Here is a 15,663-nt window from a genome sequence, read left to right on the forward strand (position 1 = left end):
TTTATTTTAAGAATGTGAAATGTCAGAATAATAGTAGAGAGAATTATTTATTTCAGCTTTTATTTCTTTCATCACATTTCCAGTGGGTCAGAAGTTTACATACACTCAATTAGTATTTAGTAGCATTGCCTTTACATTGTTTAACTTGGGTCAAACGTTTTGGGTAGGCTTCCACAAGCTTCCGACAATAAGTTGGGTGAATTTTGGTCCATTCCTCCTGACAGAGCTGGTGTAACTGAGTCAGGTTTGTAGGCTTCCTTGCTCGCACACGCTTTTTCAGTTCTGCCCACAAATTTTCTATAGGATTGAGGTCAGGGCTTTGTGATGGCCACTCCAATACCTTGACTTTGTTGTCCTTAAGCCATTTTCCCACAACTTTGAAAGTATGCTTGGGGTCATTGTCCATTTGGAAGAACCAAGCTTTAACTTCCTGACTGATGTCTTGAGATGTTGCTTCAATATATCCACATAATTTTCCCCCTCATGATGCCATCTATTTTGTGAAGTCCACCAGTCCATCCTGCAGCAAAGCACCCCCACAACATGATGCTGCCACCCCCATGCTTCACGGTTGGGTTGGTGTTCTTCGGCTTGCAAGCCTCCTTTTCCCTCCAAACATAACTATGGTCATTATGGCCAAACAGTTCTATTTTTGTTTCATCAGACCGGAGGACATTTCTCCAAAAAGTACAATCTTTGTCCCCATGTGCAGTTGCAAACCGTAGTCTGGCTTTTTTATGGTGGTTTTGGAGCAGTGGCTTCTTCCTTGCTAATCGGTCTTTCGGATTATGTCGATATAGGACTCTTTTTACTGTGGATATAGATACTTTTGTACCTGTTTCCTCCAGCATCTTCACAAGGTCCTTTGCTGTTGTTCTGGGATTGATTTGCACTTTTCGCACCAAAGTACGTTCATCTCTAGGAGACAGAATGCGTCTCCTTCCTGAGCAGTATGACAGTTGCGTGGTCCCATGGTGTTTATACTTGCGTACTATTGTTTGTACAGATGAATGTGGTACCTTCAGGTGTTTGGAAATTGCTCCCAAGGATGAACCAGAATTGTGGAGGTCTACAATTTTCTTTCTGAGGTCTTGGCTGATTTGTTTTTGATTTTCCCATGATGTCAAGCAAAGAGGCACTGAGTTTGAAAGTAGGCCTTGAAATACATCCACAGGTACACCTCTAATTGACTCAAATGATGTCAATTAGCCTATCAGAAGCCTCTAAAGCCATGACATAATTTTCTGGAATTTTCCAAGCTGTTTAAAGGCACAGTCAACTCAGTGTATGTAAACTTCTGACCCACTGGAATTGTGATACAGTGAATTATAAGTGAAATAATCGGTCTGTAAACAATTGATGGAAAAATTACTTGTGTCATGCACAAAGTAGATGTCCTAACCGACTTGCCAAAACTATAGTTTGTTAACAAGAAATTTGTGGAGTGGTTGATAAACAAGTTTTAATGACTCCAACCTAACATGCTGACCACACCGGACACGTCGCGTGCGCGAGCGTCGCAAAATAAATGAAGAAATCCTTGTTATTCAATTATTGCACCCACACTGCTCGCGCGCGCCAACGAGCGTCTGCGACGCCAAGGGCTAAAATAGAACTCATTCCTATTTCTGACGCAGATCGCGCTGCAAGTCCTGCCTCTCCCATCTCCTCATTGGTTTATAGAAGCTGGTACCCACGTGCCATCTCCTCATTAGTTATACCCACGTGGGTGATTGAAAGACAAACTGTTTTGCCGGTAGTCGTGGTAATACAATGAAAGTTTAGATGCGATCACCATATAAGTTAAACGATGAAAAGGCCTGGAAGTAGGAGAGATGACTAGAAACGATTCGGTTGGCCGTTTTATGTGTGGATTAATTGTCGGAGTAGAGGTCATTGTGCATTTCATTTGTGCATTTCCTTTCGACCTGTCCCCAAATTAATGTAATTGGTTCAGAGTTTGTTTTGATAATTGTACCTGTGTGTCGTGATCGCGTTTGGTGTGGGGGGGGCAAAATAAATTTATGCACAATGGCACACGCGCGCAGCCGGTTTGGGTTCCGTGTCAGTGTATGTAAACTTCCGACTTCAACTGTATCTAACAGAACTTAAAAGGTTTTCTTTAATAGAAGCCTCTCTTATGTCAAACATTCAGGGTGTGGTGTACTGCAGGGCAGCTCTCTAGGCCTTCTACTCTTTTTATTTTTTTACCAATGACCTGCCACTGGTATTAAACAAAGCTTGTGTGTCCATGTAGGCTGATGATTCAACCATATATGTATCAGCAACCACAGCTAATGAAGTCACTGAAACCCTTAACAAAGAGTTGCAGTCAGTTTTGGGCTGGGTGGCCAGTAATAAACTGGTCCTGAAGTTCTCTAAAACTAAGAGTATTGTATTTGGTACAAATCATTCCCTAAGCTCTAAACCTCAGCTGAATCTGGTAATGAATGATGTGGCTGTTGAACAAGTTAAAGAGACCAAAATAATTGGTGTTACCTTAGAGTGTAAACAGGCATGGTCAAAACATATAGATTCAATGGTTGTAAATACGGGGAGAGGTCTGTCCATATTAAAGAGATGCTCTGCTTTTTTGACACCACACTCCAAAGAGCAAATCCTGCAGGCTCTAGTTTTGTCTTATCTTGATTATTGTCCAGTCATGTGGTCAAGTGCTACAAAGAAAGACTTAGTTAAGCTGCAGCTGGCCAAGAACAGAGTGGCATGTCTTGCTCTTCGTTGTAATCAGAGGGCTAAAATTAATCACAGGAGGTTGGTGGTACCTTAATTGGGGACGACGGACACGTGGTAATGGCTGGAGCGGAATAAGTGGAAAGGTATCAACAACATTAAACACATGGTTTCCATGTGTTTGATGCCATTCCATTCGCTCTGTTCCAGACATTATTATGAGGCATCCTCCCCTCAGCAGCCTCCACCGATATTAATGCTGTGCATGCCAGTCTCTCTTAGCTAAGAGTTGAGGAGAGACTGACTGCACCACTTCTTCTTTTAATAAGAAACATTAATGTGTTGAAAATTTCAAATTGTTTGCATAGTCAACTTACACACAGCTCTGATACACACACTTACCCCACCAAACATGCCACCAAGAGTCTTTTCACAATCTCCAAATCCAGAACAAATTCAAGAAAGCGTACAATATGATATTATGATAATTGGAATGGCTGATTAATTAGGGCCGATTTCAAGTTTTCATAACAATCGGGAATCGGTATTTTTGGACACGGATTTGGCCGTTTTTTTTTTACACCTTTATTTAATCTTTATTTAACTAGGCAAGTCAGTTAAGAACACATTCTTATTTTCAATGACGGCCTAGGAACGGTGGGTTAACTGCCTCGTTCAGGGGCAGAACGACAGATTTTTACCTTGTCAGCTCGGGGGATTCAATCTTGCAACCTTACAGTTAACTAGTCCAACACTTTATCCACCTGATTAAATTGCACTCCACGAGGAGCCTGCCTGTTACGCGAATGCAGTAGAAGCCAAGGTAAGTTGCTAGCTAGCATTAAACTTATCTTATAAAAAACAATCAATCAATCAATCAATCATAATCACTAGTTAACTACACATGGTTGATGATATTACTAGTTTATCTAGTGTGTCCTGCGTTGCATATAATCGATGCGGTGCGTATCGTTGCTCCAATGTGTACCTAACCATAAACATCAATGCCTTTCTTAAAATCAATACACAGAAGTATATATTTTTAAACCTGCATATTTAGCTAAAAGAAATCCAGGTTAGCAGGCAATATTAACCAGGTGAAATTGTGTCACTTCTCTTGCGTTCATTGCACGCAGAGTCAGTGWATATGCAACAGTTTGGGCCGCCTAATTTGCCAGAATTCTACGTAATTATGACATAACATTGAAGGTTGTGCAATGTAACAGGAATATTTAGACTTATGGATGCAACCCGTTAGATAAAATACGGAACGGTTCCGTATTTCACTGAAAGAATAAACGTTTTGTTTTCGAGATTATAGTTTCCGGATTCTACCATATTAATGACCTAAGGCTCGTATTTCTGTGTGTTATTATGTTATAACTAAGTCTATGATTTGATAGAGCAGTCTGACTGAACGGTGGTAGACAGCAGCAGGCTCGTAAGCATTAATTCAAACAGCACTTTCCTGCGTTTTGCCAGAAGCTCTTCGCTGTGCTTCAAGCCTATCAACTCCTGAGATTAGGCTGGTGTAATCGATGTGAAATGGCTAGCTAGTTAGCGGAGTGCGCGCTAATAGCGTTTCAAACGTCACTCGCTCTGAGACTTGGAGTAGTTGTTCCCCTTGCTCTGCATGGGTAAGGCTGCTTCGAGGGTGTCTGTTGTCGTTGTGTTCCTGGTTCGAGCCCAGGTAGGAGCGAGGAGAGGGATGGAACCTATACTGTTACACTGGCAATACTAAAGTGCCTATAAGAACATCCAATAGTCAAAGGTTAATGAAATACAAATGGTATAGAGAGAAATAGTCCTATAATAACTACAACCTAAAACTTCTTACCTGGGAATATTGAAGATTCATGTTAAAAGGAACCACCAGCTTTCATATGTTCTCATGTTCTGAGCAAGGAACTTAAACGTTAGCTTTCTTACATGGCACATATTGCACTTTTACTTTCTTCTCCAACACTTTGTTTTTGGATTATTTAAACCAAATTAAACATGTTTCATTATTTATTTGAGGCTAAATTGATTTTATTGATGTATTATATTAAGTTAAAATAAGTGTTCATTCAGTATTGTTGTAATTGTCATTATTACAAATAAACAAAAACAAATCGGCCGATTAATCGGTATCGGATGTTTTTGGTCCTCCAATAATCGGTATCGGTATCGTTGTTGAAAAATCATTATCGGTCGACCTCTATTTGCAACAGCTAATGAAGATCCTAATAAAATACTAAACACCAAAAATATTTAAATTTATTCTGAAGTATGATTTTAAGGACTTCACTTTGCTATCACTTCATCAACTGTTCTGATTACCTATTGGCCAATTCCTCTTTTATTGCTCTTCTCCATAACTGTAGATATTAAACGCAATATACTCAACATTAGCTTTATTCAAGTTGTGAATATTAGACTATTGCACCACCAGTACTGACACCAGTTTTGAGTACAATACTAAAATCAAACGTGTTCAGACTCAGACTGCCATTTCAACACTACACACGTTGTTTTATGAATGCAAGTTTCAAGGCCACCACTTCCTTTTCTCTTCTACTCAACAATGGCAGGTTTTTACTGGAAACCAGTCCCACTGACTAAAAACAGACTGGGGTGCCGTTGTAAACTGACGTATCGTTACAAAACTAGGTTTTACATGTGAACCTTCACAACTGTTAACCATATAGTGCCACAAGCTCCAACCACCATCAACTATTTCTGTTTAGCGTTTTCAGTATGCAGTGACCAGAGCTCCACAAGTACAGAAAGACATACACTATTCTGCAGAATTACCATTACCTCCATCCTGTGATACAGCAAAATGCAGCTCCTGTTGATGAAGCTAATACGAGGGGGGAGTTCATTCTAAATGAGAATCACCAGAATGTGTTCTAGTTCCACTCCCATCAATCATGGGAAGAGGAGATGACCTCGCTCAGTGTAATTCTGTCAACTGTGTGCCGTGCATGTAAATACAGTTGGTTTTCTGTCCATCTTAAATGTAAACTGATTTGGGTGGGACCTGTCTTTCAGTCTACCTAAGCTAAAACACAGAATACAGGGAGGGAGGAACTTTAGATTAAGGTCACCTTTGTGGTTTCTGAAGAGCAATATGAAAATGACTGTTCTATTCACAGCTTATCTGATGAATGTAGCCAGCTAACTGAGCCAAACATAAACCACATGAATGGATATGAGAGAGAGAGGGAAGTCCCAGAGTACTCATTCTGAGACAGAAAATTTGTTTCATTCAGGCCAGGGAAAAGACATAGCTTTTTGGTTGTAGAGTATATGGAACACTAGGGCTTAAATATTTTGGAAATGTGTTATCTAGAGGCAACCTGTCCTTGTCTCCTGTCCCATCTGAGGTGAATGGGCTGAATTGGATAGATGGGTGTTTGCATTCACCTCTTCCAGTCGTTTTATGTTTGTGGTAACGAAAGAACTGCAATCTAAACTGAACCAGTGCACTTGGGATAATGTCCATGAAACAGGTGCTGCATTCTAGATAGCTCACGCCCCCCTATCTTCTTGTCACTCAGAAATGAAAGTATATGACTCGGCACTCTAGTCTCATCACAAACACGGGCCCTATAGAAATGTTGATAAATAATATATTGAGTATGCATTCCGTTCATATTTTGGATTGGCAGAATTAAATGTGCGTAATAAGACAGTTCTCCAAAGGGCTTTATAAGATTGCCAACGGTTCAAAGACTATTGGATTTGAAAAAGTTTTACACTTCGTTTTTAAAAATACAAAAAGGAACAGGAAGCTCGACTTCAATCTCATGCTGACATTGCATGCTTCCTTTTATCTCTGTAAACCGCCCTTTACACGAGTGCTCTGTAGTCCACACATTTTTTAAATTTATCAGCCAGCGCGTCATTCGTGTTTCACTTCCGAAACGTCAATTTCAGAGGGAAGTTATCGTTCAAATGTATCCATAAATATGTAAATAATGACTCTTATTGCATCCATTTAACTGCACCCTAGTTGGCCCTTATATGTGTACAGTACTTATATTTCAATTCAAGTATCACTGTATGGCTTCCTCAAACTACAAAATAGTATTTAAGATGTAAAATATTCGTTCGGTCTTCGTGTATGTCTACTCACTAACAAAAATGTATCAAATAAGTTATTTCGTATGTAATTACTACTTACCCATTATTAAAAGTAGTGCAGAATATTTCTGGTTTGCCCCAGTTCAGGAACGAGTTAGGTGGATAATACATTTTGACCAAGTTATGTTGATGTCGATGTTGGCAAAAGTCATTCTAAACCGGACTAAGCAGTGTAACGTTAGCTACCTAACTGATCGAAGTCCTGCCTTTTCATATACAGTAACACTAGGCGTTTGTAGTTCTGTAGTCATTCATCGCTTTGGAGTTGAACTGTGACACTTTTCTTCGTAATTGGTCACACCCACCTCCCTCCACGAACTGACAACTTTTCCATTCAAACGTTGTCTGAATTAATTTAATGTCTGTTTGTGCACATAAGTAGGCACTTTTAAAACAACTTAATTTGGGGCAGAAGCGTACCAAAAATCGTCCCAGACATTTAGAACACACAGGACAATTCTTCTCCTTTGATGCCCCCAAACGGACCATTTTTTAAGGTCCCAGTATCGGCTAATTGTTTCCCTTGAGGCTACCAATATTTGCCATATAATTATAATTTTGTGCCAAAAATCAAAGTTTGTCAGGGCCACTAGGCTAAATCTAGACCAGCCCATCTGGCATGTGCCCGAAATGCCAGTAAACACCTGCCTAGAATCATAAAAAAATATAGCCTATTTAAAAACTGGACATTTGATTCTCTTTCTGCAATTTTTTTATTAAACTTATTTTTTTAAAGATTAAGGACCAAGATGCATTTCTAATTTGTTTGTTTTGTGTTATTTTTATGGCCTTGTTTCAATGTTGACTTTGGAAGTGAGAACCTCCAGGACCACAGGGTGTACCAGTATGACATACATAGAATGTTTTGTGTAAACAGCCCGCTCCCTAGGGCACTGGTTCCCACAGCTTATTAAAGGAATCACCTTCGAAGGTCATAAACTCATGAATAAACCCACTCTGACTACAGTTCCGGTTGGCCATTGACCTGTAAAATCCCATTACATTTTTGGAATATGAAGTTGTAGATCCTGTTACACATTTCCTGGATGTCCATAGAAGAACAAACCAAATGGCAATGTCATACTTCCTACAAAGGAAAAAATACACAGCATCACTGCCTCTTTGTACCAACTTTGGAACTGGTTGCTGCCTCCCCAGAGGATTTGCACTATTACTCACTTCACTTGGCTGGTTTCCACAATGTTCCAAAACAGTATTCAATTATACTGTATCGAAACTACAAGAGAATTAGTTACCCACAATGTACTTCCCTTCCAATTAGTTAACAGAGAAAAGTTGCACCGCACAATTTTAAAAGGTCCAATGCAGCAGTTTTTATCTCCTTACGGTGATTGTTTTCCATTAGAAAGGTCAAAAATAAACAAAAAAAGCTTCTTAGAAAGGGGCAATTTCTCAAGCAAGAATTTGGCTAGGACTGTCTGAGTGGTATGAGTTGGGAAGGAAAAACTGAAAAATGTGCTGTTATTGGGAGAGGGGTTTGGGACTCTCTTATTGGTCTATTAATTGATTTAATGCATGGTGACATCACCATGGAAGGCCAAAACTCCATCCCACCAAAACAGGCTGAAATATCAGGTGTTCTTTTCAAACAGCTTTTACACTGAAAGGGCATTATCATAATTTTCACAATTTCACAGTATTATTCTAACCTTATGTATGGAAATGTACATAAAAACAGGAAATCAAGTTTTTGACTGCACTGGGCCTTTAAATTCCTTACATTTTGATGCTTCTCCCTCACAAAATCAAATACTTTCCTGTGTGTCTGTAATGTTCACTGAACCACATGACAGCACTTCTACGAACGTGGTATGTATGCAATCCATCTGCCACTGCTCTGTGTGCCTTTCATGCCAGTTGGTCCTACAGATGCCACAAAAGAGCTATAGTCAACTTAGTTTTTTTTAGAGTCTGAATGTATACCATGGGGAGACTGGTAAACAGCTAGGCCATGTTTAACAATTCATGGTCAAGATGAGGACAAAGCTATTTGGCTATACAGAGCATCCAGAAAGTATTCAGGCCCCTTGACCTTTTCCACATTTTGTTGTGTTACAGCCTTATTCTAAATGTAATCAATTTATTTATTTTCCCCTCAATCTACACACAATACCCCATAATGACAGAGCCAAAATAGGTTTAGAAATGTTTGCACATTTATTACAAACAAAAAACAAATACCTAATTTACATGAGGCAAACGTTATTTACTGCGTGGAAGGGGTCTGAATACTTTCCGAATGCACTGTACAAAGCCAAAAGAAAACAGAGATTTGTATGGGGTGAGGCGGGTGTGGTATTTGTTGCAGGATGTTTTCCATTATACTGTGGAATGTTCCCAGAGCAGTTATGTTGTTAGATCACAGCTCTGGCCAATGCATTCTGTTTCACCACAGCCCACGCACTACTTCCCAACACATACTGCAGAGACTGAACTAATATCTGAACAACTTTTCCGGAACAAATTTTCTGATAATTCAAGGTAACAGTCTAGACTATATCCGGTGCCGAAATGGCTCTTGTAATGGAAAATAGAAAATGGCAATACTGCAACCACACAGAGTTGGCCAAAATAACATTTACAATGCTTAAAGTTCTTGGTCGTCCACATCCATGTTAGTTAACAGCTTTAAATACATTCAGTGTAAATTCTTGTCACTTACACTAACATTAGTCTCAAATCACATTTTATTTACTGTATTATTATATATTGAAAACAAACAAGTACAGTACAAACATTTGACATACAATCTGTATCAAGAAAGCCTTTACAATGAAATGTTATATCATATCCATTTCTTGCGAGCTGCAACAAGCATTGCAGAGTGACCCTTGTGGGTCAAGACCAGGGTAAAGTCAGAGACCAAGGTTAGCGGTCAAAGTTCAGGGTAATATCAACAGGCCAGTTGTCCGGTCCAGAAGCCTGCAGTCCCTAGGAGCAGAGGGCCCAAACGCAGCAGAGCGCGTACAGGTATGCCCAGCTGACTGAACTTCAACAGGAGCTCAGGGAACGATGTACTTCCTGTGGAAACAAGTGAGCGGATTGGTAGAAACATGAGAGACCAGCAGAGACATGACGACTTCTCCACACGAGACAAAAGGAGTCATATATAAGAATCCAGCAGTCAGCCAAATAAGAGACCACCAGTGTCAAACATGTTAGGTTCAAACTAAACGTAAATCTAACCACAACATTCAGCTAACAGTTGTTTACCTTCCAGGTGTGTGGCAGACATCTTACTGAGGCAGGGGATGGAGTGGTAAACCAGGAAGCACGCCAGCATGTTGGACAGCATGTCTTCAGTAAGGGACTGGCCACTCATGTATGCCCTCAATACATGGCTGTTATCTGTGGAGACAGGGGAGGGGGCGGGTTTTCGCACACACAGGTCAGATGTAAAGAGGTTACCTGCAATCATGTAATGGACCGGATTATTTGTCAATAACAGCTGGTGCGCAATGTCTAATATTAAGAAAGTCTTGAGGTATTGCTGGCCTGAGGTAGAGCACCTCATGATAAGCAGTAGACCACACTATCTACCAAGATAATTTTCATCTTAATTTTTCATAGCCGTCCATTTACCAACACAAACCGATGCTGGAACTAAGACATACTCAAGGAGCTGTATAAGGCCATAAGCAAACAAAAAAATGCTCATCCGGAAGCGGCGCTCCTAGCTGGCCGGGGACTTTAATGCAGGCAAACTTAAATCTGTTCTACCTTATTTCTACTAGCATGTCACATGTGCAACCAGAGGTAAAAAAAAAAAAAACTCTAGACCATCTTTACTCCACACACAGACGCATACAAAGCTCTCACTCGCCCTCCTTTTGGCAAATCTGACCATAATTCTATCTTACTGATTCCTGCTTACAAGCAAAAACTAAAGCAAGAAACACCAGTTACTCACTCAATACGGAAGTGGTCAGATGACGCAGATGCTTAGCTACGGGACTGTTTTGCTAGCACAGACTGAAATATGTTCCAGGATTCATCCAATAGCATAGAGGAGTATACCACCTCAGTCACCGGCTTCATCAATAAGTGCATCGACGACATCGTCCCCACAGTGACCGTACATACATAACCCCACCAGAAGACATTGATTACAGGCTACATCCGCAAAGCTCATCACTAAGCTAAGGACCCTGGGACCAAACACCTCCCTCTGCAACTGAATCCTGGACTTCCTGACGGGCCGCCCCCAGGTGGTAAGGGTAGGAAACAACACATCTGCCACGCTGATCCTCAACACGGGGGCACCTCAGGAGTGTGTGCTCAGTACCCTCCTGTACTCCCTGTTCACACACGACTGTGTGGCCTAACGACTCCAACACCATCATTAAGTTTGCTGACAAGACAACAGCGGTAGGCCGACGACACAGCCTATAGGGAGGTCAGAGACCTGTCAGTGTGATGCATGGACAACAACCTCTCCCTCAACGTGAGCAAGACAAAGGAGCTGATCATGGACTACAGGAAAAGGAGGGCCGAACACACCCCCATTCACATAGACAGGGCTGTACTGGAGCAGGTTGAGAGCTTCAAGTTCCTTGGTGTCCACATCACCAACAACCTATCATGGTCCAAACACACCAAGACAGTTGTGAAGAGGGCACAACAACACCTTTTCCCCCTCAGGAGACTGAAAAGATTTGGCATGGGTCCCCAGATCCTCAAAGTTTACAGCTGCACCCTTGAGCGCATCCTGACCGGATGCATCACCGCCTGGTATGGCAACTGCTCGGCATCTGACCATAAGGCTCTGCAGTGGGTAGTGCGTACAGCCCAGTACATCACTGGGGCCAAGCTTCCTGCCACCCAGGATCTATATACTAGGCGGTGTCAGAGGAAGGCCCCAAAAAATTGTCAGAGACTCCAGTCACCCAAGTCAGACTTTTCTCAGTGCTACCGCATGGCAAGCATTACCGGCGTGCCAAGTCTAGGTCCAAAAGGCTCCTGCCCCCTTTGTTTTTACACTGCTGCTACTCGCTGTTTATTATCTATGCATAGTCACTTTACCCATACTAATTACCTCGACTAACCTGTACCCCCGCACATTGACTCGGTACTGGTACCACCTTTATATAGCCTCGTTACTGTTAGTTTATTATCTTACTAAAAAAAAATCTAATAAAAATTACTTTAGTTTATTTTATAAATATTTTCTTAAAACTGCGTTGTTGGTTAAGGGCTTGTAAGTAAGCATTTCACGGTATTGTCTACACCTGTTGTGTTCGGCGCATGTGACAAATAACATTTTATTTTATTTATTCCTAATTTAAGACTATCACAATCCGTTTTCTATTGATGGTTGCCACTTGCAAATATTTCATGAGAAAGAAAGCCTGCCATAATCACCTCCCACGTCTTTAGTTGTCACACCCAAAGACATGTTCTGGCACGTACAGTCCCATTGATGGGAACTGTGTGTCACAGTACAGGTACACACTGGTACAAACTGCCCTGTGTACATTCAAATGTACAGTTCATTCAAATTGATGTGTTAACAGTCTATCCTCTGTGCCTCTCCCACTGTGTTGAGACTGCTCACCAGTGAGCCAGCGGTCCAGGGTGCCATCAGCAGAGTTTTTCATGACAGGCAGGAACTCAGAGCTGAGCAGCAGCCCCCTGCCTTGTGCCCCCTCCCTCAGTCTGTGCTGCAGCACCCTGCTCTCACACAGCTCCAACACCAGTCTCATCTGCCACAGAGCAAACGTCTCACACATCTCCGTTTGCTCCAGGGTCCGTACCGCCTGGGGGAGAAAACAGTCAACACACACACACACACACAGAGAGAAGACATTGGAGAAATACAATCGAGAGCACATTAAAGTGACATCAGTATGCATTGGGAAAAGTCAATCTATGAAAACTTATTATAGATCTGTCATTCTCATTGAAAGCAAGTCTAAGAAGCGGTAGATCTGTTCCATGTACTCTATTTCTATGCTTCCCGTGCTTAAGTTTTGTTTTTTGCGTCTTTTACTTTTGGTTACGGAAAGTATATTTCACAGCGGTTTAGATGGTGAATGATTCTCTACACTATACTTGCTTGTTTCGTCACATAAACGGAAATTAGGGAACTATTAGAACTTTAGCAACCAGGAAATGGCAGAGCAATTTCTGCAAAGTGAATCTTTAACTAACAGTAATACAGTTGCATTCTATGAGTGGGAGCATGTACATCAGGGCTATCCAACCCTGTTCCTGGAGAACTACCATCCTGTAGGTTTTTACTCCAACCCTAATCTAGTGCACATTATTCTAATAATTAGCATGTTGACAAACTGAATCAGGTTAGTTACAACTGGGGTTGGAGCGAAAACCTACAGGTTAGCTCTCCAGGAACAGGGTTGGAGAGACCACTGTTGCTATTGTATGGGTAATTTCTATGTTTCTTACCTGATCAATAGCGATGTATGTCGGCAGCATCTCAGGGTTCTCCTGAGTGACACACTCATATAGAATGGCAGAGAATAAAGCCAAAGTGTCCCGTTTCTGGACAAAGACAACAACAGCAAATATAAGCGCCATTCAGTGCGAGCTTATCAATTGAACAATCAGAAACAAACTGGAATTATAAAATAGGACAGTGAAGGGTGTTTCAATAATTTAAATAGAATCATGAACAAAAGGTTATCACCAATCTCCTTCAATTTCACAGTGTCTCCAATTACATATACGGATGTAATATGTAAATGGGATTCAAGTGATTAACAAGTGCATTCACAAGGGGAGAGACATGTTAACCTATAGCTGAAACGTGCCTCCTGCTGCACCATATACCATACTTTCCTAATCAACTCACATGTTTCACGCTATCCGAGGCTTTACAAAAGTATTCAGCAAAGGAGACCAAGGCAGCGTCGGAGGTGAAGGTTGAGATGGCCTCAGGCTGTGGGAGAAAAAAAACTGCTACAACAAGGTCTCCTGATTGTGCACTCACACTGAAGGGCTCTGGGAGAATTCCAGTGAGGGATGATGTATTGCACCTAGTGGGACATATTGACTGAGAAGGCTATTGGGCAATAGACAGGTACGGATGTTGACATTGACTGAACAGGGAAATAAGTGGTCACACATACTGTCAAGACATATTGGTTTCGTTCCGCCACTCCAGAGTGACGTCAAGTGACTACTCCTTGTTATACTGGGATTATATGAGCATCAATATGACCTATTTTTACCCTTTCTGACTCATTATACTAGGTCTATTATACTGATTTCAGCTATTCAATTTCCTCAACCTTGACATACTAATGAAAATAAATGTGTGTACTGGTCTAGCAGATAGCCCAGTGGTTAGTGCGTTGGGCCAGTAACCGAAAGGTTGCTGGATCGAATCCCCGAGCTGACAAGGTACAAATCTGTCGTTCTGCCCCTGAACAAGGCAGTTAACCCTCTGTCTCGGTAGGCCGTCATTGTAAAAAAATAATTTGTTCTTAACTGACTTGCCTAGTTAAATAAATGTTCAAATAAAAAATACTGTATGCCAGCCATTCTCAACAGGACCTTTGCCACCTAGGAAATTTGTGACCAGACCTTCTCAAATATGACCTGAATGGTAAAGTATGACTGAACCTTCTATGTATACAATATTACTATAGTGCTAAAGTAGCATTAACGTAGAAACATGTGCCTTTTTTGCACCATAAAAGGATTGGATTGTAAGCGGAGGGCCAGGATGTTTGTACCTTGAATGTGCGGACTTCTGAGTTCCTGTTATTGACGTTGGGGGCTAATAGACTCTTCCAACCCCGAGGGTCGTCCTTATAGGGCAGCTGCCCCGCACGCAGCTTCACATACAGAACCCCATCTCTGGAAAGAATGGACCTACAACACATACAGTGGGGCAAAAAAGTATTTAGTCAGCCACCAATTGTGCAAGTTCTTCCACTTAAAAAGATGAGAGAGGCCTGTAATTTTCATCATAGGTACACTTCAACTATGACAGACAAAATGAGCAAGAAAAAAATCCAGAAAATCACATTGTAGGATTTTTTATGAATTTATTTGCAAATTATGGTGAAAATAAGTATTTGGTCAATAACAAAAGTTTCTCAATACTTTGTTATATACCCTTTGTTGGCAATGACAGAGGTCAAGTCCTCACAAGGTCCTCACAAGGTTTTCACACACTGTTGCTGGTATTTTGGCCCATTCCTCCATGCAGATCTCCTCTAGAGCAGTGATGTTTTGGGGCTGTTGCTGGGCAACAAAGAAACTTTCAACCCCTCCAAAGATTTTCTATGGGTTGAGATCTAGAGACTGGCTAGGCCACTCCAGGACTTGAAATGCTTCTTACGAAGCCACTCCTTCGTTGCCCGGGCGTGTGTTGGGATCATTGTCATGCTGAAAGACCCAGCCATGTTCATCTTCAAAGCCCTTGCTGATGGAAGGAGGTTTCACTCAAAATCTCACGATACATGCCCCATTCATTCTTTCCTTTACACGGATCAGTCGTCCTGGTCCCTTTGCAGAAAAACAGCCCCAAAGCATGATGTTTCCACCCCCATGCTTCACAGTAGGTATGGTGTTCTTTGGATGCAACTCAGCCATTCTTTGTCCTCTCAAACACGACGAGTTGAGTTTACCAAAAAGTTATATTTTGGTTTCATCTGACCATATGACATTCTCCCAATCTTCTTCTGGATCATCCAAATGCTCTCTAGCAAACTTCAGACGGGCCTGGACATGTACTGGCTTAAGCAGGGGGACACGTCTGGCACTGCAGGATTTGAGTCCCTGGCGGCGTAGTGTGTTACTGGATGGTAGGCTTTGTTACTTTTGGTCCCAGCTCTCTGCAGGTCATTCACT

General features: G+C 41.4%; 1 protein-coding gene across 2 annotated transcripts in view; it reads right to left on the reverse strand.

Moving 5' to 3' along the window:
* Positions 1–9,645: 9,645 nt before the first annotated feature.
* Positions 9,646–15,663, reverse strand: part of anapc1 (anaphase promoting complex subunit 1) — a 59,346-nt gene continuing 53,328 nt past the window's right edge. For both annotated transcript variants that reach the window (XM_024007432.2, XM_024007431.2), the window contains exons 43-48: positions 14,541–14,679; positions 13,655–13,741; positions 13,249–13,344; positions 12,398–12,599; positions 10,057–10,191; positions 9,646–9,864 (exon numbers count right to left, since the gene is read on the reverse strand). In XM_024007432.2, the coding sequence (XP_023863200.1) occupies positions 9,737–9,864; positions 10,057–10,191; positions 12,398–12,599; positions 13,249–13,344; positions 13,655–13,741; positions 14,541–14,679 (787 nt within the window). In that variant the 3' untranslated portion in view covers positions 9,646–9,736. The remainder of the gene's footprint in view (positions 9,865–10,056; positions 10,192–12,397; positions 12,600–13,248; positions 13,345–13,654; positions 13,742–14,540; positions 14,680–15,663) is intronic.

Source organism: Salvelinus sp. IW2-2015, linkage group LG18 (assembly GCF_002910315.2).
Source record: "Salvelinus sp. IW2-2015 linkage group LG18, ASM291031v2, whole genome shotgun sequence".
Lineage (NCBI taxonomy): Eukaryota > Metazoa > Chordata > Actinopteri > Salmoniformes > Salmonidae > Salvelinus > Salvelinus sp. IW2-2015.